We start from the raw sequence: 22,749 nt of genomic DNA on the forward strand, positions 1-22,749 counted from the left end.
TTAAGGTCTTCCAAACTTGCATTCAAAGTGTCTTTGTCTACATCATCTCTGATCATCTGCTCAGCATTCTCTGTCCAGGCTCTGACAGCCTTCCCCACCGATGTTAGTGCGATTGCTGGTTTGCAAGCGCCTCCTGACCCTGTGTAAATTTTTTTCAGGTCCATATCTATCTTGCGTTCCATAGTATCTCTGAAGGTTATAGCATCCTCGATTGGGAGTGTGACGTGCTTTGCCAGCCGAGTAACCAAGGCATCCACCACTGGGGGCTCATCTAATGAACTTGTATCCGCCTGAGGTAGTGGGTACATCTTTGAAAATCTATTAGCCATAGGAACCTTTTTCTCCATCTTACGCCACTCTTCCTGAATTATAGCACTTATTTCCTCCATCACCAGAAAGGTACGCTTTGTCTTATCTATGTGTTTATAGTATGTCTTATTCGCCTTCTTCTTAGTCTTTTCCTCATCTTCCTCCTGTACATCTTCCCATTCTAGTACTTCACGCACTGCTTTAATGAATGGGTCCACTAATGCAAAGCCAAATCCCAGGGAGACTTCCTCCTCCTCCGGGAACATAGGCACAGGCTGAACTTGAGCAGACTGAGGTTGAGCAGGAGGGAGACTTGCTATGTAGGAACTCATAGACTCTTGGACAGCCTTCTGTATTGCTTCTGTTACGTTTATTGGTTCCGGAGTTGGCTCTCTGCCCAGCTCTAGAAAGCAGTCTGGACACACCGTCTTCCCCGGAGCCACTGGCTTTGCACATGCCCAGCAAAGTTTCTCTTTGTGACGATACACCGGAGACCTCGATCTGGACCTCGATCTTGTTCTCATGCGAGATCTACTGTAGTGAGATCTGCTAGATTATCGTCTTCTGTAATGACCTCCTGATAGGGAGCGAAACATTCTTCCAAGTCTTCCAGGGCTGCAACAAACAGAAACAGTGCCCTCAGTAATGCACTCCAAAGAGCGCTGGTCTGTGTGGGGCCTATGGGCATCCATGGTTGCTGGCCAATACCAGCCAGGTGCTGGAAAAGATAGAAGAAGCAGGTAAGAAAACAATACACAACCAGGGACTAACCAGTCACCTGGCAGAATAAGCTCACCGGAAGATCCACAACTGCAGGGCTCTATCTCCAGTTGGAAAGGGGAACAGACGGATTTCCGACCTTCACTGCATGCGGGAATGTAGAGCACCGCCGCCGCCGCAGCCATTCTGCTTTAAAAAACCCCGTTCGAGTGCCCCTGACGTCACATCCGCCTCCTCGTCACGCGGACCAATGTCCGCATTGGGCCGGCGTAACCCGGAAGTACGCGTCACTTCCGGCAGAGACCCTGGAGCGCATACTACTGCGCAGTGGAACGCACGCCGCACCGAGAAGGGAGGAAAAGGATGCCCGGCCAGCACACTCCATTAGAGTGGTAAGCGCTGCAGAAAACTTCGTGTCCCACAATTACAGATGAAACTAATTAGTGCCTGAGTTAGGGAGACACAAAACGGACCCCCAAGACCAGCAGAACGGGGTCCCCATCCATCAGGCTTGTTTAAAGCCCTATGTGAATGGCATCGCTACAGGGGAGGCTGCCTGAGTGGATGGCCACATGATGCGGCCGGCAAGGGGGTAAAAAGAAAAAAATTCAGCAAGAATCACCTGCCGATCCTGTGAGGTGAAGGACAGGAATGAAAAAGACACGAAGGGGAGGGTCAGCAAAACATTTATAGATACTTGATCCTGTGGGGTATTAGGGGTGGGGCCTAAACCCGATGTGCTGCCATGGAGGTATAGGGAAAAACAATTTCATCCATCCTACTCCTGAAAAATGTATTTTTTAGGAACCTCCCAGTTTTATTTTCTGTTTTAAAAAGCTAAAAAAGTAGGTTTAATGCTATTGTCTCATATGATGATGATTCAGCTTTTCCCATAGTCTCGCAGTTACCAATCATGTGACCAGGGATGCTCAGCAGAGCTCGAATATTCGAGTAGCTCGAATATTCGAGCTCTTTTTCAGCTATTCGAGCTCGAATACCGAGCTCGAAAAGCTGCAGCTATTCGAATGGGCTATTCGAGTGAACTCGAATAGCCCACTCACTATTCGAGCTATTCAAGCAAACAGCGCTATTCGAGCTCGAATATCGAGCTCGAATAGCGTCATAGCCCAGATTGATGTCCTTAGAGCCAATCAGAGGGCTCCCAGGCTCTCTGACGGCAGCCAATCACAGAGGGGGACCCTGGCCAGCCCCTACCCTATAAATAGCGGCCGCCATGTTAGGTTTTTCCGTCCTTGCCTGACTTTGTACAGAGAGAGATCTGCTCCTTTGTGCTTTGGCTTAGCAAGTGCTCTATAGTGGTCAACTACCTAGCGTTTTTGCTCACATACACCTGCTCTATACACCTATATTGTTGTTAGCTAGATAGAGATTGTATTTTAGTTAGTAGCTTGTGTGTTACATAGAGACAGGCAGCTGCTGCAGGCAAGCTTACACAGCTTTAGGCCTCAGGGCCTTGCCTGTGTGGGCAGCTGTCCTCCTGTCCTCTGTTAGTTTATTTCTGATCTATACCTAACCACTGTTTCTGCTGTTTATTCTACCCTGTCTTGTCCTTTACTTAGTGATTGATTATTGTATTTTGTATACTCTATACTGTACTAGGGACACTCACTGTTACTGTTCATAGCTCCTGTGTGTGTGTGTGTGTGCGTGCACTGTCTGTACAGTACACACACAGTATTCCCTTCTACTGAATCAACTGATTACTACTGAATCTGATTATTGTATTTTCTAGTTCTTACTGTACTAGGGAGGGACACTCAGTCACTGTTCATAGGCTAGCTCCTGCGTGTGTGTGCGCGTGCACTGTCTGTAGTGTACACACACTCTATTTCCTTCTACTGAATCTGATTACTACTGATTATTGTATTTTCTAGTTAGTGTACTAGGGGACACACTCACTGTTCACTGTTCACACTTACTGATTCCTAATTATTGTATTTTGTATTTGTACTGTACTAGTAATCACTTAGCGATCTAATCACTTAGTGATTAGTGTCACCTCACCCACCAACCCACTCCATTAAAGAGACTCTGTAACAACAAAAACCTCCCCTGGGGGGTACTCACCTCGGGTGGGGGAAGCCTCCGGATCCTAATGAGGCTTCCCACACCGTCCTCTGTCCCACGGGGGTCTCGCTGCAGCCCTCCGAACAGCCGGCGACAGAGCCGACTGTCAGTTCAATATTTACCTTTGCTGGCTCCAGCGGGGGCGCTATGGCGGCTTTCGGCACGGAAATAGACGGAAATACCCGATCTCCGTCGGGTCCGCTCTACTGCGCAGGCGTCGGAAACTTGCGCCTGCGCAGTAGAGCAGACCCGACGGCGATCGGGTATTTCCGCCTACTTCGGAGCCGACAGCCGTCAGAGCGCCTGCGCAGGAGCCGGGAGGGTAAATATTACGTCACCGCTGCACGGAGGGCTGCAGCGAGACACCTGACGGATGGAGGATGGCGTGGGAAGCCTCATTAGGATCCGGAGGCTTCCCCTACCCGAGGTGAGTACCCCCCAGGGGACGTTTTGTCGTTACAGTTCCTCTTTAAAGTACCCCACTTTTTCACCCGTCCTTTTAAAAAACTTTTTTGTTTACGCCCAAAACATCTAAGATGTCTGGAAGTGGCAGCCAGCGCGGTTTGGGCAAGGGGAAGGGCAGCAAGGGAATCAGGAGGAGAGGGAGCAGCATTGTGGCAAGCCGCGGCCGCGCCACCATGCACAGTTCCGCAGCAGCAGCAGCTGCGTCAGTGGCTAACATTCCGCCTATAGCCACTGGCTGTGAACGCCTTGGGCGCCGCCCAGCAGGAGCAACTCACGCTGCAGAGACACAGCAGCAGCAGCAGCGTGTAGTACCTGCTCCTATTTTCCTCCAGCCGGGTCGGAAACGTCCCATTGAGGAAAAGGATGCAGCCACTGTGGTGCAACTGATGACGGAGAATGAGCAGCCTGCCATCAGCTCTGCATCCGAGGCCTCCACCCTCACCACCACCACCACCACCACCCCTGTTCGCAGCAGCCGCCCAGCAGGGCCTGGGGAGGAGGCCAGTTCACCGTCAGTTGGCGATCTGTCATTCAGCAGTCTTTTGACCCCAGGCGTCATGAGTCAATTGTCTGCTGTTGTTGGCGATTTGGAGGAGGAGATGCTGATGGGCACTATGGGGGATGAGGGATTGGACAGCAAGACTGTGGCGACAGTCAAGCAGCCCATCCATGCATCAGGAGAGGAGTTTGGGGGGTCATCATCCCAGCAGGACATGTTTCAGGAGGGGGAGGATGTTGATGATGATGATGACGTGGTGACAGACAAAGACTGGGTGCTGCCACCACCAGCACCTGGGGATGTCATCATCAGCAGCTCTGAGGAGGAGGAGGAGGATGCGCTTGTGGGCCTTGCAAGGAGGCGCATCATTGCAAGCATTGGCAGCAGTAGGCAGGTCCCACAGCCTGCTGGTGTCTCAGGCTCAGCAGCAGCAGCAGCAGAATCTGCCAGTACCACCACCAGCCGCACCCAAGCCCCCCCCCCCCCCCCCCAACCACCACAGGGAGACAGGCAGCAGCGGCTCCAGGCCGTAGGGGGCTTTTCTTGTCACCAATCTGGCAATTTTTCACCATGCCCACAGTTGACAGCAAGTACGCCACTTGCAACCACTGTCAGCGGAAGTTGAGCAAAGGTGCAGACCCCTTAAAGTTCAGCACCAGCTCTCTGATCAACCATCTTGCTGCTAAACATTACCACCAGCATGAGGAGTTCCAGAGGCTGAAGGCATCTGGTGCTGGCAGTGGCACCACACCCATCACTGCACAGCCTTCAGCAGCAGCAGCAGCAACAGCAGCCACCCGCCCTCCTGCTCCTCCAGCAGCACCAGCAGGAGTGAGGAAACGCACTGCTCCTCCCCCCTCTGCAACTCCTGCCGCCGACACTGAGGCCTGTTCTGGCAGCCAGTCCTCAGTGGCCTCCTCTGCTGTTTCCGCTGGTTCCCGTGCTAGCAAAAGGCAACGCCAGAGCCTTTTGAGCGAGTCCTTCCAGGGGGTGGTTAGGGCTCTGCCTCCCAGCAGCCGTCGCGTGCGTCAGCTGAACAGCTTGCTGGCACGGGCCATGTGCTCCCAACTCCTGCCGTACACGCTCGTGCAGGAGGGGAGCGACATGCGTGCGCTGCTTGCTTGTGCAGCCCCAGACTGGCAGCTCCCCAGCAGACACTTCTTCGCCCGCCAGGTCATGCCTGCACTGCACCGCTTTGTCATGGCCAATGTGGAGCGAGGGCTGGAGCACGCGGTTGGTGAAAGGGTCCACGTCACCACGGACTCCTGGAGCAGCCGCTTCGGGACAGGCCGCTACCTGTCCTTCACTTCCCACTGGGTCAGCTTGGTGGAAGGGGGTGAGGATGGGAGAGCAGCAGCGGGCACAGCAGCAGCAGCAACACAGTGGGTGGTGCCACCCCGCAGGGTCAGGGGAACTGCAGCAGGTTCCTCCGATCCTCTGCCATCCTCCGGCACACCTGGCCAAACCCCCCGCCTCAGCAGCAGCGTGAAGCCACGCCACTGCCAAGACCAAACTGACGGCAACCCATGTGTTGGCCAAACTCCAGGAGCAGGAGAGGATTTGGCTGACCCCCAGAGGCCTCAGAGTCGGAGAGGTGGTGGCCGACAATGGGGCCAATCTGGTTGCCGCGATCGACAGGGGAAACCTGACCTACATCCCCTGTCTTGCCCACGTGCTGAACCTGGTGGTACATAGTGTTGGGCGAACACCTGGATGTTCGGGTTCGGGAAAGTTCGCCGAACATGGCCGCAATGTTCGGCATGTTCGGGCCGAACCCCGAACTCCCCGAACATCCCGCTTTTGGGGGCCCTATGGGGTCGCAGGCATAAGGGGGGAGCATGCCCCGATCGCGGGGGGGGGGGGGGGTCGGAAATTCCCCCCACCCCCTCCGCTAGCGCTCCCCCCTCTGCCCGCTTCCCCATACAAAAGTTTCAGGAAGTACCGGTCCGGTGGTAGTGGGTGGCTGGCAGTGGGCGGCACTGTGAAGTGAGTGACTGAGGAGGAGGAGTCCGGAGAGTGACGCGTTGAGGAAGGCCGGGCAGCGGGCGGTTCAGCAGTAGTACCGTACTACTGCTGAACCGCCCGCTGCCCGGCCTCCATCAACGCGTCACTCTCCGGACTCCTCCTCCTCAGTCACTCACTTCACAGTGCCGCCCACTGCCAGCCACCCACTACCACCGGACCGGTACTTCCTGAAACTTTTGTATGGGGAAGCGGGCAGAGGGGGGAGCGCTAGCGGAGGGGGTGGGGGGAATTTCCGACCGCCCCCCCCGCGATCGGGGCATGCTCCCCCCTTATGCCTGCGACCCCATAGGGGGGCAGTATTCGGCCGAACAGGGGCCCTGTTCGGCCCTGTTCGGCGGCCAATTAGTAGTTCGGGGCGAACCCGAACTTAAAAGGCCGAACACCATCAGGTGTTCGGCCGAACTCGAACATCACCCGAACAGGGTGATGTTCTGCAGAACCCGAACAGTGGCGAACACTGTTCGCCCAACACTAGTGGTGCAGAAGTTCTTGCACAGTGGGAGATATGGCAGCGCTTTCAAACAGACCTCATACCTGAATGGTTTAACTGCAATGGTGAGCAGAGCTCCAGAAACTGGACTATATTACACACCCAGCATACACTGCAGGCAAAGAGAGGGAGGGGGAATTAGTGATTAAGCTGCATCAGTGGGCAGAGCTCCAGAACCTGGACTATATTACACACCCTGCATCACTATAGACCAAGGGGGGGTGTTAGCTTCAGTGATAATTAGTGCACAAATTATGACCTAATAGACTTCCCTACGGCGGTGACGTACCCCCTTGGGGAAGACCTACCTCTAACCTAGCGATAGAAGTTCTTGCGCACCTACCAGGGGATGGGCGAACTGCTGAAAACGGCAAGGAATGTTGTGCATCACTTCCGGTGCTCGGCTGCAGCCTCTGCGAGCCTGGAAGACGTGCAAAAGGAGCTGGAGCTGCCACGCCATCGGCTGATCCTTGACGTTCCAACTCGCTGGAACTCCACCCTGGCGATGTTGGAGCGTCTGGTTGAACAGAAGCACGCTGTCAACCAGTACCTTGCCCTGGCCACTGTGTCCGCCGCTCAGAAAAGGGACAAGACCAGCAACATCCCTCCATCGTCCCCGATGACGACTGGGGGCACATGCAGCAGGTGTGCTTAGTGCTGGCTCCCTTTCTGCAGGCCACCAACATGGTGAGCAGGGACCATGCTATGGTCTGCGAGTGGGTGCCCCTGGTTTGTCTGCTGAACAGGGCCCTCGATGCTTTGCTGGAACAGGGAGCGGCAGCCTTGGCCCAGCAGGAGCGGCATGCAGCTGCACAGTCCACCTCTGAGGGGGAGGAGGAGGAGGACTTGGTGGAGGTCCCTGACCTTGCTGCTGATGAGGGGGATCAGCACAGTGCAGCTGAGTTGGTGCGGGGGTGGAGAGAGGATGAGGCGGCAGAGGAGGAGGATGAGGACAGCACTGCCGTCGATGTGCCAGCAGACGTGGCCCGCCTCTTCCCAATGGCAGCGCACATGCTGACGTGCCTGCGCCAGGACCCCAGGGTGATCCAGATGAAGCAGAGGGAGGACATCTGGATCAGCATGATGTTGGACCCGCGCCTCAAGGGGAAGTTGAGCCAGTTCCTGCCTCCTGCAGGAGGAGACCCAGCGCAACAAATAAGGAGCTTGCAGCAGGCCCTTGTTGAGCGCTTGGAGGAAGCCTTCCCCCAGCCTTCCACCCCCACTGTCCAGCCAGCACAGAGACAGCAGCAGGTGCCTGCATCCAGCAGCAAGCGCCCCACAGACCTGCTGTCTCTCAGCAACGAGCTCTACAGGACTGTAGAGGCTCCAGCAGTGACTAGAGAGGAGGTGCATGCAGCAGCATCCTCCTCCGGTCACAGCCAGCGCCTGACCCGCATGGTGGCTGACTACATGTGGTCCTACAGCGGGCTTGACAGCGATGCCCCTGTTGATCCCATGGAGTATTGGGTCAAGCGCCTGGAGATCTGGAGCGAGCTGGCGCAGTACGCCCTGGAAGTGCTGTTCTGTCCCCCTTCCAGCGTGCTGTCCGAGCGCTGCTTCAGTGCAGCTGGTGGCGTGGTCACCGAGAAACGCTCACGTCTGTCTCACAAGTCTGTGGACAGACTGACGTTTCTCAAGATGAACCAGGCGTGGGTGGAAGGCGAGTTCCTGGACCCTGTTGTCGGCGAGAGGGGGACATGAACTGGCTGCCGGAACCATTGTTAATATGCCTTACCACCCTTTACCACCTCCTGGCTCCTGCTCACTACTAAGCCATCCTGGTTCAGTTTGACTATTACGTCGCCTGTAGCCACACATTTTACACCTACAGTGGGCTGCTGTGTACTACCCTTCTGCTGTCTGTCTGTGTTTCCCACTGCCAGGGTACACAGATTTTACCTTCTGCTGCCACTCTGCCACCAGCTATTACGTCCAACAATAGCTATATGTTAAATTTGCTGTCAAAAAAAAAAAAAAAGTAAACCATTAAAAAAAAAAAAGAAGGTTTAATTTTTCTGAGGTGCCAGGGTTAAAAACTGTGTTGTCCCAGTTGTGTATTGGACACGATGTGGGCTGCACGACCGCTGTCTGGTACCTCCTGTTGTGTTTATTTACAGCCCTGGTATCACCGCTAGGTACCAGGGCTATTATGTCACGTTGCCTACATACCTGCTGCCACACTCACACTACTCCTCCATTCCTCCTGCTGCTGCTGCTGTCTGTCTGTCTGTGTTTCCCACTGCCAGGGTACACAGATTTTACCTTCTGCTGCCACTCTGCCACCAGCTATTACGTCTAACAATAGCTATATGTTAAATTTGCTGTCAAAAAAAAAAAAAAAAAGTAAACCATTAAAAAAAAAAAAAAAAGGTTTAATTTTTCTGAGGTGCCCGGGTTGAAAACTGTGTTGTCCCAGTTGTGTATTGGACACGATGTGGGCTGCACGACCGCTGTCTGGGACCTCCTGTTGTGTTTATTTACAGCCCTGGTATCACCGCTAGGTACAAGGGCTATTATGTCACGCTGCCTACATACCTGCTGCCACACTCACACTACTCCTCCATTCCTCCTGCTGCTGCTGCTGTCTGTCTGTCTGTGTTTCCCACTGCCAGGGTACACAGATTTTACCTTCTGCTGCCACTCTGCCGCCAGCTATTACGTCCAACAATAGCTATATGTTAAATTTGCTGTCAAAAAAAAAAAGTAAACCATTAAAAAAAAAAAAGGTTTAATTTTTCTGAGGTGCCCGGGTTGAAAATTGTGTTGTCCCAGTTGTGTATTGGACACGATGTGGGCTGCACGACCGCTGTCTGGGACCTCCTGTTGTGTTTATTTACAGCCCTGGTATCACCGCTAGGTACCAGGGCTATTATGTCACGCTGCCTACATACCTGCTGCCACACTCACACTACTCCTCCATTCCTCCTGCTGCTGCTGCTGTCTGTGTTTCCCACTGCCAGGGTACACAGATTTTACCTTCTGCTGCCACTCTGCCACCAGCTATTACGTCCAACAATAGCTATATGTTAAATTTGCTGTCAAAAAAAAAAAAAAAAAGTAAACCATTAAAAAAAAAAAGGTTTAATTTTTCTGAGGTGCCCGGGTTAAAAACTGTGTTGTCCCAGCTGTGTATTGGACACGATGTGGGCTGCACGACCGCTGTCTGGGACCTCCTGTTGTGTTTATTTACAGCCCTGGTATCACCGCTAGGTACCAGGGCTATTATGTCACGCTGCATACCTACCTGCTGCCACACTCACACTACTCCTCTATTCCTCCTGCTGCTGCTGCTGTCTGTCTGTCTGTGTTTCCCACTGCCAGGGTACACAGATTTTACCTTCTGCTGCCACTCTGCCACCAGCTATTACGTCCAACAATAGCTATATGTGTAATTTGCTGTAAAAAAAATAATAATAAACCATTAAAAAAGAAAAAAGGTTTAATTTTTCTGAGGTGTCCGGGTTGAAAACTGTGTTGTCCCAGTTGCGTATTGTAGTGGTGCTCAGCAGAGCTCGAATATTCGAGCTCTTTTTCAGCTATTCGAGCTCGGTATTCGAGCTCCGAATAGCTGTAGCTATTCGAATGGGCTATCCGAGTACACTCGAATAGCCCATTCACTATTCGAGCTATTCGAGCAACCCGGCGCTATTCGAGCTCGGTACCGAGCTCGAATAGCGTCATAGCCCAGATTGATGTCCTTAGAGCCAATCAGAGGGCTCCCAGGCCCTCTGACGGCAGCCAATCACAGAGGGGGACCCTGGCCAGCCCCTACCCTATAAATAGCGGCCGCCATGTTCCGTTTCTCCATGCTTGCCTGAGACTTGTACAGAGAGAGAGTTGCTCCTTTGTGCTTTGGCTTAGCAAGTGCTCTATTGTGATCATTTACCTAGCGTTTTTGCTCACCTACACCTGCCATATACACCTATATTGTTGTTAGTTAGATAGACATTGTATTTTAGTTAGTAGCTTGTGTGTTACATTAGAGACAGGCAGCTGCTGCAAGCTTACAGGTTTAGGCCTCAGGGGGGCCTTGCCTCTGTGGGCAGCTGTCCTCTGTTTATTTCTCTCATCTATACCAGTATTTCTGCTGTCCTTTACTAATAGTATTGTAGTTATACTGTACTAGGAGTAGGACACTCACTGACTGTCACTGTTTATAGGCTACTAGCTAGCTCCTGCGTGTGTGCACTCACTCACTGTCTGTGTGTACAGTACACACACTCTATTTCCTTCTGATTACTGATAGATTATTGTTAGTTAGTTGTACTTACTTACTACTTACTCTTACTGTACCCGTAGGGACACTCACTGTCACTGTTCATATAGGCTACTAGCTCCTGCGTGTGCGCACTGCACTCACTGTCTGAGTGTACACACACAACACACACTCTATTTCCTTCTGATCGCTGATTGATTATCGTAATTAGTTAGTTCTACTTACTGTTACTACTTACTCTTACTGTACTAGGAGTCTAGGACACTCAGTCACTGTCCATAGGCTACTAGCTCCTGCGTGCGTGCACTCACTGTCTGAGTGTACACACACCCACACTCCATTTCCTTCTGATCGCTGATTGATTATCGTAATTAGTTAGTTCTACTTACTGTTACTACTTACTCTTACTGTACTAGGAGTCTAGGACACTCAGTCACTGTCCATAGGCTACTAGCTCCTGCGTGCGGTCACTCACTGTCTGAGTGTACACACACCACCCACACTCCATTTCCTTCTGATCGCTGATTGATTATTGTAATTAGTTAGTTCTACTTACTGTTACTACTTACTCTTACTGTACTAGGAGTCTAGGACACTCAGTCACTGTCCATAGGCTACTAGCTCCTGCGTGCGGTCACTCACTGTCTGAGTGTACACACACCACCCACACTCCATTTCCTTCTGATCGCTGATTGATTATTGTAATTAGTTAGTTCTACTTACTGTTACTACTTACTCTTACTGTACTAGGAGTCTAGGACACTCAGTCACTGTCCATAGGCTACTAGCTCCTGCGTGCGGTCACTCACTGTCTGAGTGTACACACACCACCCACACTCCATTTCCTTCTGATCGCTGATTGATTATTGTAATTAGTTAGTTCTACTTACTGTTACTACTTACTCTTACTGTACTAGGAGTCTAGGACACTCAGTCACTGTGTTCATAGGCTACTAGCTCCTGCGTGCGTGCACTCACTGTCTGAGTGTACACACACCACCCACACTCCATTTCCTTCTGATCGCTGATTGATTATTGTAATTAGTTAGTTCTACTTACTGTTACTACTTACTCTTACTGTACTAGGAGTCTAGGACACTCAGTCACTGTCCATAGGCTACTAGCTCCTGCGTGCGGTCACTCACTGTCTGAGTGTACACACACCACCCACACTCCATTTCCTTCTGATCGCTGATTGATTATTGTAATTAGTTAGTTCTACTTACTGTTACTACTTACTCTTACTGTACTAGGAGTCTAGGACACTCAGTCACTGTGTTCATAGGCTACTAGCTCCTGCGTGCGTGCACTCACTGTCTGAGTGTACACACACCCACACTCCATTTCCTTCTGATCGCTGATTGATTATTGTAATTAGTTAGTTCTACTTACTGTTACTACTTACTCTTACTGTACTAGGAGTCTAGGACACTCAGTCACTGTCCATAGGCTACTAGCTCCTGCGTGCGTGCACTCACTGTCTGAGTGTACACACACCACCCACACTCTATTTCCTTCTGATCGCTGATTGATTATCGTAATTAGTTAGTTGTACTTACTGTTACTACTTACTCTTACTGTACTAGGAGTCTAGGACACTCAGTCACTGTGTTCATAGGCTACTAGCTCCTGCGTGCGTGCACTCACTGTCTGAGTGTACACACACCACCCACACTCTATTTCCTTCTGATCGCTGATTGATTATCGTAATTAGTTAGTTGTACTTACTGTTACTACTTACTCTTACTGTACTAGGAGTCTAGGACACTCAGTCACTGTGTTCATAGGCTACTAGCTCCTGCGTGCGTGCACTCACTGTCTGAGTGTACAAACACCCACACTCCATTTCCTTCTGATCGCTGATTGATTATCGTAATTAGTTAGTTCTACTTACTGTTACTACTTACTCTTACTGTACTAGGAGTCTAGGACACTCAGTCACTGTGTTCATAGGCTACTAGCTCCTGCGTGCGTGCACTCACTGTCTGAGTGTACACACACCCACACTCCATTTCCTTCTGATCGCTGATTGATTATTGTAATTAGTTAGTTCTACTTACTGTTACTACTTACTCTTACTGTACTAGGAGTCTAGGACACTCAGTCACTGTGTTCATAGGCTACTAGCTCCTGCGTGCGTGCACTCACTGTCTGAGTGTACACACACCCACACTCCATTTCCTTCTGATCGCTGATTGATTATTGTAATTAGTTAGTTCTACTTACTGTTACTACTTACTCTTACTGTACTAGGAGTCTAGGACACTCAGTCACTGTCCATAGGCTACTAGCTCCTGCGTGCGTGCACTCACTGTCTGAGTGTACACACACCCACACTCCATTTCCTTCTGATCGCTGATTGATTATCGTAATTAGTTAGTTGTACTTACTGTTACTACTTACTCTTACTGTACTAGGAGTCTAGGACACTCAGTCACTGTGTTCATAGGCTACTAGCTCTTGCGTGCGTGCACTCACTGTCTGAGTGTACACACACCCACACTCCATTTCCTTCTGATCGCTGATTGATTATTGTAATTAGTTAGTTCTACTTACTGTTACTACTTACTCTTACTGTACTAGGAGTCTAGGACACTCAGTCACTGTGTTCATAGGCTACTAGCTCCTGCGTGCGTGCACTCACTGTCTGAGTGTACACACACTAAATTTACTTGTGATTACTACTGATTATTGTAACTGCTAGTTGTACTTCCTGACTGTTACTACTTACTTACTGTACTAGGGGACACTCACTCAGTCACCTCACCAACCAACCCACTCCATTAAAGTACCCCACTTTTCACCCGCCCTTTTACAAAACTTTTGTCTATACGCCCAAAACATTTAAGATGTCTGGAAGTGGCAGCCAGCGCAGTTTGGGCAAGGGGAAGGGCAGCAAGGGAATCAGGAGGAGAGGGAGCAGCATTGTGGCAAGCCGCGGCCGCGGGCGCGCCACCATGCACAGTTCCGCAGCAGCAGCGTCAGTGGCTAACATTCCTCCCATAGCCACTGGCCGTGGACGCCTTGGGCGCCGCCCAGCAGGAGCATCTGCAACTCACGCTGCAGAGACACAGCAGCAGCAGCGTGTAGCACCTGCTCCCATTTTCCTCCAGCCGGGTCGGAAACGTCCCATTGAGGAAAAGGATGCAGACACTGTGGTGCAACTCATGACGGAGGATGAGCAGCCCGCCATCAGCTCTGCATCCGAGGCCTCCACCCTCACCACCACCACCACCCCTGTTCGCAGCAGCCGCCCAGCAGGGTCTGGGGAGGAGGCCAGTTCACCGTCACTCGCCGACCTGTCATTCAGCAGTCTTTTGACCCCAGGCATCATGAGTAAATTGTCTGCTGTTGTTGGCGATCTTGAGGAGGAGATGCTGATGGGCACTTTGGGGGATGAGGGATTGGACAGCAAGACTGTGGCGACAGTCAAGCAGCCCATCCATGCATCAGGAGAGGAGTTTGGGGGGTCCTCATCCCAGCAGGACATGTTTCAGGAGGGGGAGGATGATGATGACCCGGTGACAGACAGAGACTGGGTGCCACCACCTCCAGGGGATGTCGTCCTCAGCAGCTCTGAGGAGGAGGAGGAGGATGCGCTTGTGGGCCTTGCAAGGAGGCGCATCATTGCAAGCATTGGCAGCGTCCCACAGCCTGCTGGTGTCTCAGGCTCAGCAGCAGCAGCAGCAGCATCAGCCAGTACCACCCCCAGCCGCACCCAAGCCCCCCCCCCCAACCACCACAGGGAGACAGGCAGCAGCGCTTCCATGCCGTAGGGGGAAGTTTCTGTCACCAATCTGGCGGTTTTTCACCATGCCCACTGTGTACAGCAAGTACGCCACTTGCAACCACTGTCAGCGGAAGTTGAGCAAAGGTGCAGACCCCTTAAAGTTCAGCACCAGCTCGCTCATCAACCATCTTGCGGCTAAACATTTCCACCAGCATGAGGAGTTCCAGAGGCTGAAGGCATCTGCTGCTGGCAGTGGCACCACACCCATCACTGCACAGCCTTCAGCAGCAGCAGCAGCAACAGCAGCCACCCGCCCTCCTGCTCCTCCAGCAGCACCAGCAGGAGTGCGGAAACGCACTGCTCCTCCCCCCTCTGCAACTCCTGCCGCCGACACTGAGGCCTGTTCTGGCAGCCAGTCCTCAGTGGCCTCCTCCGCTGTGTCTGCTGATTCCCGTGCCAGCAAAAGGCCACGCCAGAGCCTTTTGAGCGAGTCCTTCCAGAGGGTGGTTAGGGCTCTGCCTCCCAGCAGCCGTCGCGTGCGGCAGCTGAACGGCTTGCTGGCACGGGCCATGTGCTCCCAACTCCTGCCGTACACGCTCGTGCAGGAGGGGAGCGACATTCGTGCGCTGCTTGCTTGCGCAGCCCCAGACTGGCAGCTCCCCAGCAGACACTTTTTCTCCCGCAAGGCCATTCCTGCACTGCACCGCTTTGTGATGGCCAATGTGGAGCGAGGGCTGGAGCACGCGGTTGGTGAAAGGGTCCACGTCACCATGGACTCCTGGAGCAGCCGCTTCGGGACAGGCCGCTACCTGTCCTTCACTGTCCACTGGGTCAGCTTGGTGGAAGGGGGTGAGGATGGGAGAGCAGCAGCGGGCACAGCAGCAGCAGCAACACAGTGGGTGGTGCCACCCCGCAGGCTCAGGGGAACTGCAGCAGGTTCCTCCGATCCTCTGCCATCCTCCGGCACACCTGGCCAAACCCCCCGCCTCAGCAGCAGCGTGAAGGCCCGCCACTGCCAAGCGCTGCTGCACTTGGTCAGCCTTGGGAAGACCAAGCTGACGGCAACCCATGTGTTGGCCAAACTCCAGGAGCAGGAGAGGATTTGGCTGACCCCCAGAGGCCTCAGAGTCGGAGAGGTGGTGGCCGACAATGGGGCCAATCTGGTTGCCGCAATAGACAGGGGAAACCTGACCCACATCCCCTGTCTTGCCCACGTGCTGAACCTGGTGGTGCAGAAGTTCCTGCGCACCTACCAGGGGATGGGCGAACTGCTGGAAACGGCAAGGAATGTTGTGCGTCACTTCCGGCGCTCGGCTGCAGCCTGTGCGAGCCTGGAAGACGTGCAAAAGGAGCTGGATCTGCCACGCCATCGGCTGATCCTTGACGTTCCGACTCGCTGGAACTCCACCCTGGCGATGTTGGAGCGTCTGGTTGAACAGAGGCGCGCTGTCAAACAGTACCTTGCCCTGGCCACTGTTTCCGCAGCTCTGAGAAGGGACAAGACCAGCAACTTCCCGTCCATCGTCCCCGATGATGACTGGAGGCACATGCAGCAGGTGTGCTTAGTGCTGGCTCCCTTCCTGCAGGCCACAAACATGGTGAGCAGGGACCATGCTATGGTCTGCGAGTGGGTGCCCCTGGTTTCTCTGCTGAACAGGGCCCTCGATGCTTTGCTGGAACAGGGAGCGGCAGCCTTGGACCAGCAGGAGCGGCAACCAGCTGCGCAGTCCACCTCTGAGGGGGAGGAGGAGGAGGACTTGGTGGAGGTCCCTGACCTGGCTGCTGATGAGGGGGATCAGCACAGCGCAGCTGAGTTGGTGCGGGGGTGGAGAGAGGATGAGGCGGCAGAGGAGGAGGATGAGGACAGCACTGACGTCGATGTGCCAGCAGACGTGGCCCGCCTCTTCCCAATGGCAGCGCACATGCTGACGTGCCTGCGCAGGGACCCCAGGGTGATCCAGATGAAGCAGAGGGAGGACATCTGGATCAGCATGATGTTGGACCCACGCCTCAAGGGGAAGTTGAGCCAGTTCCTGCCGCCTGCAGGAGGAGACCCAGCGCAACAAATAAGGAGCTTGCAGCAGGCCCTTGTTGAGCGCTTGGAGGAAGCCTTCCCCCAGCCTTCCACCCCCACTGTCCAGCAGCCAGCACAGAGGCAGCAGCAGGTGCCTGCATCCAGCAGCAGCAAGCGCCCCACAGACCTGCTGTCTCTCAGCCACGAGCTCTACAGGACTGTAGAGGCTCCGGCAGCAGTGACTAGAGAGGAGATGCATGCAGCAGCATCCTCCTCCGGTCACAGCCAGCGCCTGACCCGCATGGTGGCTGACTACATGGGGTCGTACAGCGGGCTTGACAGCGATGCCCCTGTTGATCCCATGGAGTATTGGGTCAAGCGCATGGAGATCTGGAGTGAGCTGGCGCAGTACGCCCTGGAAGTGCTGTCCTGCCCCCCTTCCAGCGTGCTGTCCGAGCGCTGCTTCAGTGCAGCTGGTGGTGTGGTCACCGAGAAACGCTCACGTCTGTCTCACAAGTCTGTGGACAGACTGACGTTTCTCAAGATGAACCAGGCGTGGGTGGAAGGCGAGTTCCTGGCCCCTGTTGTCGGCGAGAGGGGGACATGAACTGGCTGCCGGAACCATCATTAATGTGCCTTACCACCCTTTACCACCTCCTGGCTCCTGCTCACTAAGCCAGCCTGGTTCACTTTGACTATTACGTCGCCTGCAGCCACACATTTTACACCTACAGTGGGCTGCTGTGTACTGCCCTTCTGCTGTCTGTCTGTGTTTCCCACTGCCAGCGTACACAGAATTACCTTCTTCTGCTGCCACTCTGCCACCAGCTATTACGTCAAACAATAGCTATATTGGTTGCAAAACCAAAAACCAAACAAACCATTAAAAAAAAAAAAAAGGTTTAATTTTTCTGAGGTGCCCGGGTTGAAAACTGTGTTGTCCCAGTTGTGTATTGGACACAATGTGGGCTGCACGACCGCTGTCTGGGACCTCCTGTTGTGTTTATTTACAGCCCTGGTATCACCGCTAGGTACCAGGGCTATTATGTCACGCTGCCTACCTGCTGCCACACTCACACTGCTCCTCCATACCTCCTCCTGCTGCTGCTGCTGCTGTCTGTCTGTGTTTCCCACTGCCAGGGTACACAGATGATTTACCTTCTGCTGCCACTCTGCCACCAGCTATTACGTCAAACAGTAGCTGCTCGCCTACTCCTCCATTCCTCCTCCTGCTGCTGCTGTCTGTCTGTGTTTCCCACTGCCAGGGTACACAGATGATTTACCTTCTGCTGCCACTCTGCCACCAGCTATTACGTCAAACAATAGCTATATTGGTTGCAAAACCAAAAACCAAACAAACCATTAAAAAAAAAAAAAAAGGTTTAATTTTTCTGAGGTGCCCGGGTTGAAAACTGTGTTGTCCCAGTTGTGTATTGGACACAATGTGGGCTGCACGACCGCTGTCTGGGACCTCCTGTTGTGTTTATTTACAGCCCTGGTATCACCGCTAGGTACCAGGGCTATTATGTCACGCTGCCTACCTGCTGCCACACTCACACTGCTCCTCCATACCTCCTCCTGCTGCTGCTGCTGCTGTCTGTCTGTGTTTCCCACTGCCAGGGTACACAGATGATTTACCTTCTGCTGCCACTCTGCCACCAGCTATTACGTCAAACAGTAGCTGCTCGCCTACTCCTCCATTCCTCCTCCTGCTGCTGCTGTCTGTCTGTGTTTCCCACTGCCAGGGTACACAGATGATTTACCTTCTGCTGCCACTCTGCCACCAGCTATTACGTCAAACAATAGCTATATTGGTTGCAAAACCAAAAACCAAACAAACCATTAAAAAAAAAAAAAAGGTTTAATTTTTCTGAGGTGCCCGGGTTGAAAACTGTGTTGTCCCAGTTGTGTATTGGACACAATGTGGGCTGCACGACCGCTGTCTGGGACCTCCTGTTGTGTTTATTTACAGCCCTGGTATCACCGCTAGGTACCAGGGCTATTATGTCACGGCGAGCTGCCTGCCTCATTGACTGCCTGCTGCCACACACTCATCCTCCTCCTCCTGCTGCTGAATTTACCTCCTGCTGTCTTTGTGTTTCCACTGCCAGGGAGCACATACAATGGCGCTTCCAACATGCGTGCGCCCACCAGCTATTTGTTACGCTCAAAAATAGTTTCATTTCTTTAAAAAAAAAATTGAAAAGAGAAATACGTGAAGAAGAAGAAGACGATATTGAAAAGGAAGGAGAAGATGAAGATGATGAAGAAGAAGAAGATGAAGAAGAAGATGAAGAAGATGATGAAGAAGAAGATGAAAAAGAAGAAGAAGATGAAGAAGATGAAGAAGAAGAAGATGAAGAAGAAGAAGAAGAAGATGAAGAAGATGATGAAGAAGATGAAGAAGATGAAGAAGAAGAAGAAGAAGAAGAAGAAGAAGAAGAAGAAGAAGAAGAAGAAGAAGAAGAAGAAGAAGAAGAAGAAGAAGAAGAAGAAGAAGAAGAAGAAGAAGAAGATGATGAAGAAGAAGAAGAAGAAGAAGAAGAAGAAGAAGAAGAAGAAGAAGAAGAAGAAGAAGAAGAAGAAGAAGAAGAAGAAGAAGAAGAAGAAGAAGAAGAAGAAGAAGAAGAAGAAGAAGACAATAAAGAAGAAGAAGAAGAAGATATAGAAGAAGAAGAAGAAGATATAGAAGAAGAAGATCGAGAAGAAGAAGAAGAAAGATAAAGAAGAAGAAGAACAAGTATATACAGTAACACTACTGAACAAAATTAAGGACACAACTTCTCTTTCCACATTTTTTTTAAAGGAACATCCCCACATAATCACTTGCTGTTGTTACTTGGAAAAAAAGAGGTTTCTTGCATCATTCACCCTCAAAACAAGTGTTGGAAGGCTATTTAAGGCCAATTCGAATAGTCAGCTCGAATAGTTAGCTCGAATACCGACTCGAATAGTGAGCTCGAAGTCCGAGGTCGAATCGAATAGTAAAAATTATTCGACTCGAATATTCGACTGGCCTCGAATAATTTACTATTCGAATTCGACCAAACTCGAATTTTAAAAAGGGGTATTTGAGCATCACTGGCGTATTGGACACGATGTGGGCTTCACGACCGTTGTCTGGAACCTCATGCTGTGTATTTACGGCCTGGTACCACCGCTAGGTACCACAGCCTATAATGTCTCGCTGCCTGCCTCATTGACTGCCTGCTGCCACACAATCATCCTCCTCCTGCTGCTGCTCTTGCTGAATTTACCTCCTGCTGTCTGTGTGTTTCCACTGCCAGGGAGCACATACAATGGCGCTTCCACCATGCGCCACCAGCTATTATGCTCAAAAATAGCTGCATTTCTTTAAAAAATATATATATATATACTTTTTAATACTTTGTGATATTATTTTTAGAGGTGTCCGGGTTGAAAACTGTGATGTCCCAGTTGTGTATTGGACACGATGTGGGCTTCACGACCACTGTCTGGAACCTCATGCTGTGTATTTACGGCCTGGTACCACCGCTAGGTACCACAGCCTATTATGTCTCGCTGCCTGCCTCATTGACTGCCTGCTGTCACACAATCATCCTCCTCCTGCTTCTGCTCTTGCTGAATTTACCTCCGGCTGTCTGTGTGTTTCCACTGCCAGGGAGCACATACAATGGCGCTTCCACCATGCGCCACCAGCTATTACGCTCAAAAATAGCTGCATTTCTTAAAAAAAAAAAAATATATATATACTTTTTAATACTTTGTGATATTATTTTTAGAGGTGTCCGGGTTGAAAACTGTGATGTCCCAGTTGTGTATTGGACACGATGTGGGCTTCACGACCGCTGTCTGGAACCTCATGCTGTGTATTTACAGCCTGGTACCACTTCTAGGTACCACAGCCTATTATGTCTCGCTGCCTGCCTCATTGACTGCCTGCTGCCACACAATCATCCTTCTCCTGCTGATGCTCTTGCTGAATTTACCTCCTGCTGTCTGTGTGTTTCCACTGCCAGGGAGCACATACAATGGCGCTTCCACCATGCGCCACCAGCTATTACGCTCAAAAATAGCTGCATTTCTTTAAAAAAAAAATATAGAAGAGAAATAAGTGAAGAAGAAGAAGACGATATAGAAGAAGAAGAAGATATAGAAAAAGAAGAAGAAGATATAGAAAAAGAAGAAGAAGATGAAGGAGAAGAAGATATAGAAAAAGAAGAAGAAGAAGAAGAAATAGAAAAGTAATAAAAAGAAGAAGATATAGAAAAAGAAGAAGAAGAAATAGAAAAATAATAATAATAATAAGATATAGAAAAAGAAGATATAGAAGAAGAAGATGAAGAAGAAGATGAAGAAGATGAAGAAGAAGATGAAGAAGATGAAGATGAAGAAGAAGATGAAGAAGAAGACAAAGACGAAGAAGAAGACAAAGACGAAGAAGAAGAAGACGAAGACGAAGACGAAGAAGAAGAAGAAGAAGAAGAAGATATAGAAGAAGAAGAAGATATAGAAGAAAAAGAAGATATAGAAGAAGAAGATATAGAAGAAGAAGAGGAAGAAGAAGAAGAAGAAGATATAGAAGAAGAAGAAGAAGAAGAAGATATAGAAGAAGAAGAAGAAGATATAGAAGAAGAAGAAGAAGAAAAAGAAGAAGATATAAAAGATACAGAAGAAGAAGAAGAAGTATATACACTACTGAACAGAATTTTGGACACAACTTCTCTTTCCACCTTTTTTTTTTTTTTTTTTTTTTAAAGGAATATCCCCACATAATCACTTGCTGTTGTTACTTGGAAAAAAAGATGTTTCTTGCATCATTCACCCCCAAAACAAGTGTTGGAAGCTATTTAAGGCCAATTCGAATAGTCAGCTCGAATAATGAGCTCGAATACCGACTCGAATAGTGAGCTCGAATTTCGAGGTCGAATCGAATAGTAAAAAATATTCGACTCGAATATTCGACCGACCTCGAATAATTTACTATTCGAATTCGACCTAACTCGAATAATAAAAAGGGGTATCCGAGCATCCCTGCATGTGACCCCCAACAAGCCAAATTCAGCAATCGTGAAACCCCTATCAAGACAAATTCAGCATTCATGAGGCCCCCAACATGACAAATTCAGCAATCTTGAGGCCCCCAACAAATCATGAGGCCCCCAACAAATCATGAGGCCCCCAACAAGACCAATTCAGCAATCTTGAGACCCCCAATAAATCATGTGGCCCCCAACAAGACCAATTCAGCAGTCATGAGGCACATAAATAGACAGTATTGCCAGGCACAGCAGCCAGTAGAGGATAATTCAGAAGCCAGGTGAGAGGTGTCTACCATATTAAGGGGGCATTCTGCCTATTTATGTGAAATGCTGTTTTTGGCTGGATTGGGGATGATGTGTGGGCTGAAAGGCCTAGCAGTGATGTTGTGGCCTGGCTGGCGGTGATGCTGGGATGTTGAAGTAAATGCTAGCCTGACTGGTGGTGATTCTGTGGCCTTTTTGACAGCGATTCTGGGCTGGTTGGCTGGTGGTGATGCTGGGCTGGCTGGCCTGGATAGTTTAGGTAGTGACCGGTGCCCCCTAGCTAAGGTAGCACCAGGAGTCCCCCAGTTTAGGTGGTGACAGGCGCCCCCCAGGTTAGATAGTGAGTGACAGGCACGCCCCCCCATTAGGTAGTGACAGGGACCCTCAATTAGATAGTGAGTGACAGGCGCCCCCCTATTAGGTAGTGAGTGATAGGGACCCCCCCCCCCCAGTTTGATAACCAAGAAAATCGTGGATTTTGCAGCGGAGAGGGAGGGAGAGTTAGGGGGGATTTAGATAGATTACAGCCGCGGGGATGCGGCGGTTTAGTTAGGGCCGGCGGTTTAGTTTAGTTGTAGGCACTGTAGGCACGTGCCTACAGGCGCCTTATCTGATAGAGGCGGAAATTCCCCGACTGTCCCCTTCTCTGAGCAGAGCGGAAGTGTGATGTCACTCACCGCTCTGCTCCTGGCTCGGCTCTCCACTCCTAGCGGCTGCTTTGGAAAGGCTCATGGCAGTGTGGGAGAGATGGGGCTGGGCTCTTGCTGCCTTTGCCGGGACTGCTGCAAACCAATCCGCTCCATAGCAATAGCTGCCCACTTGTCTGTACCGTATACTCAGCGTGCAGACAAGCGGGCAGCTATTGCTATGGAGCGGATTAGTTTGCAGCAGTCCCGGCAAGAGCT

At 51.1% G+C, this 22,749-nt stretch overlaps 1 protein-coding gene across 1 annotated transcript; it reads right to left on the minus strand.

Moving 5' to 3' along the window:
- Positions 1–829: 829 nt before the first annotated feature.
- On the minus strand, positions 830–21,031 carry LOC137536705 (uncharacterized; the record flags this gene model as incomplete). Its single annotated transcript, XM_068258933.1, has 3 exons — positions 830–1,027; positions 18,806–19,241; positions 20,868–21,031. Coding segments are annotated over 3 exons (798 nt in total), but the record flags the coding sequence as incomplete, so codon positions are not given.
- Positions 21,032–22,749: the final 1,718 nt, after the last annotated feature.

The sequence above is a fragment of the Hyperolius riggenbachi genome, chromosome 10 (assembly GCF_040937935.1).
Source record: "Hyperolius riggenbachi isolate aHypRig1 chromosome 10, aHypRig1.pri, whole genome shotgun sequence".
Lineage (NCBI taxonomy): Eukaryota > Metazoa > Chordata > Amphibia > Anura > Hyperoliidae > Hyperolius > Hyperolius riggenbachi.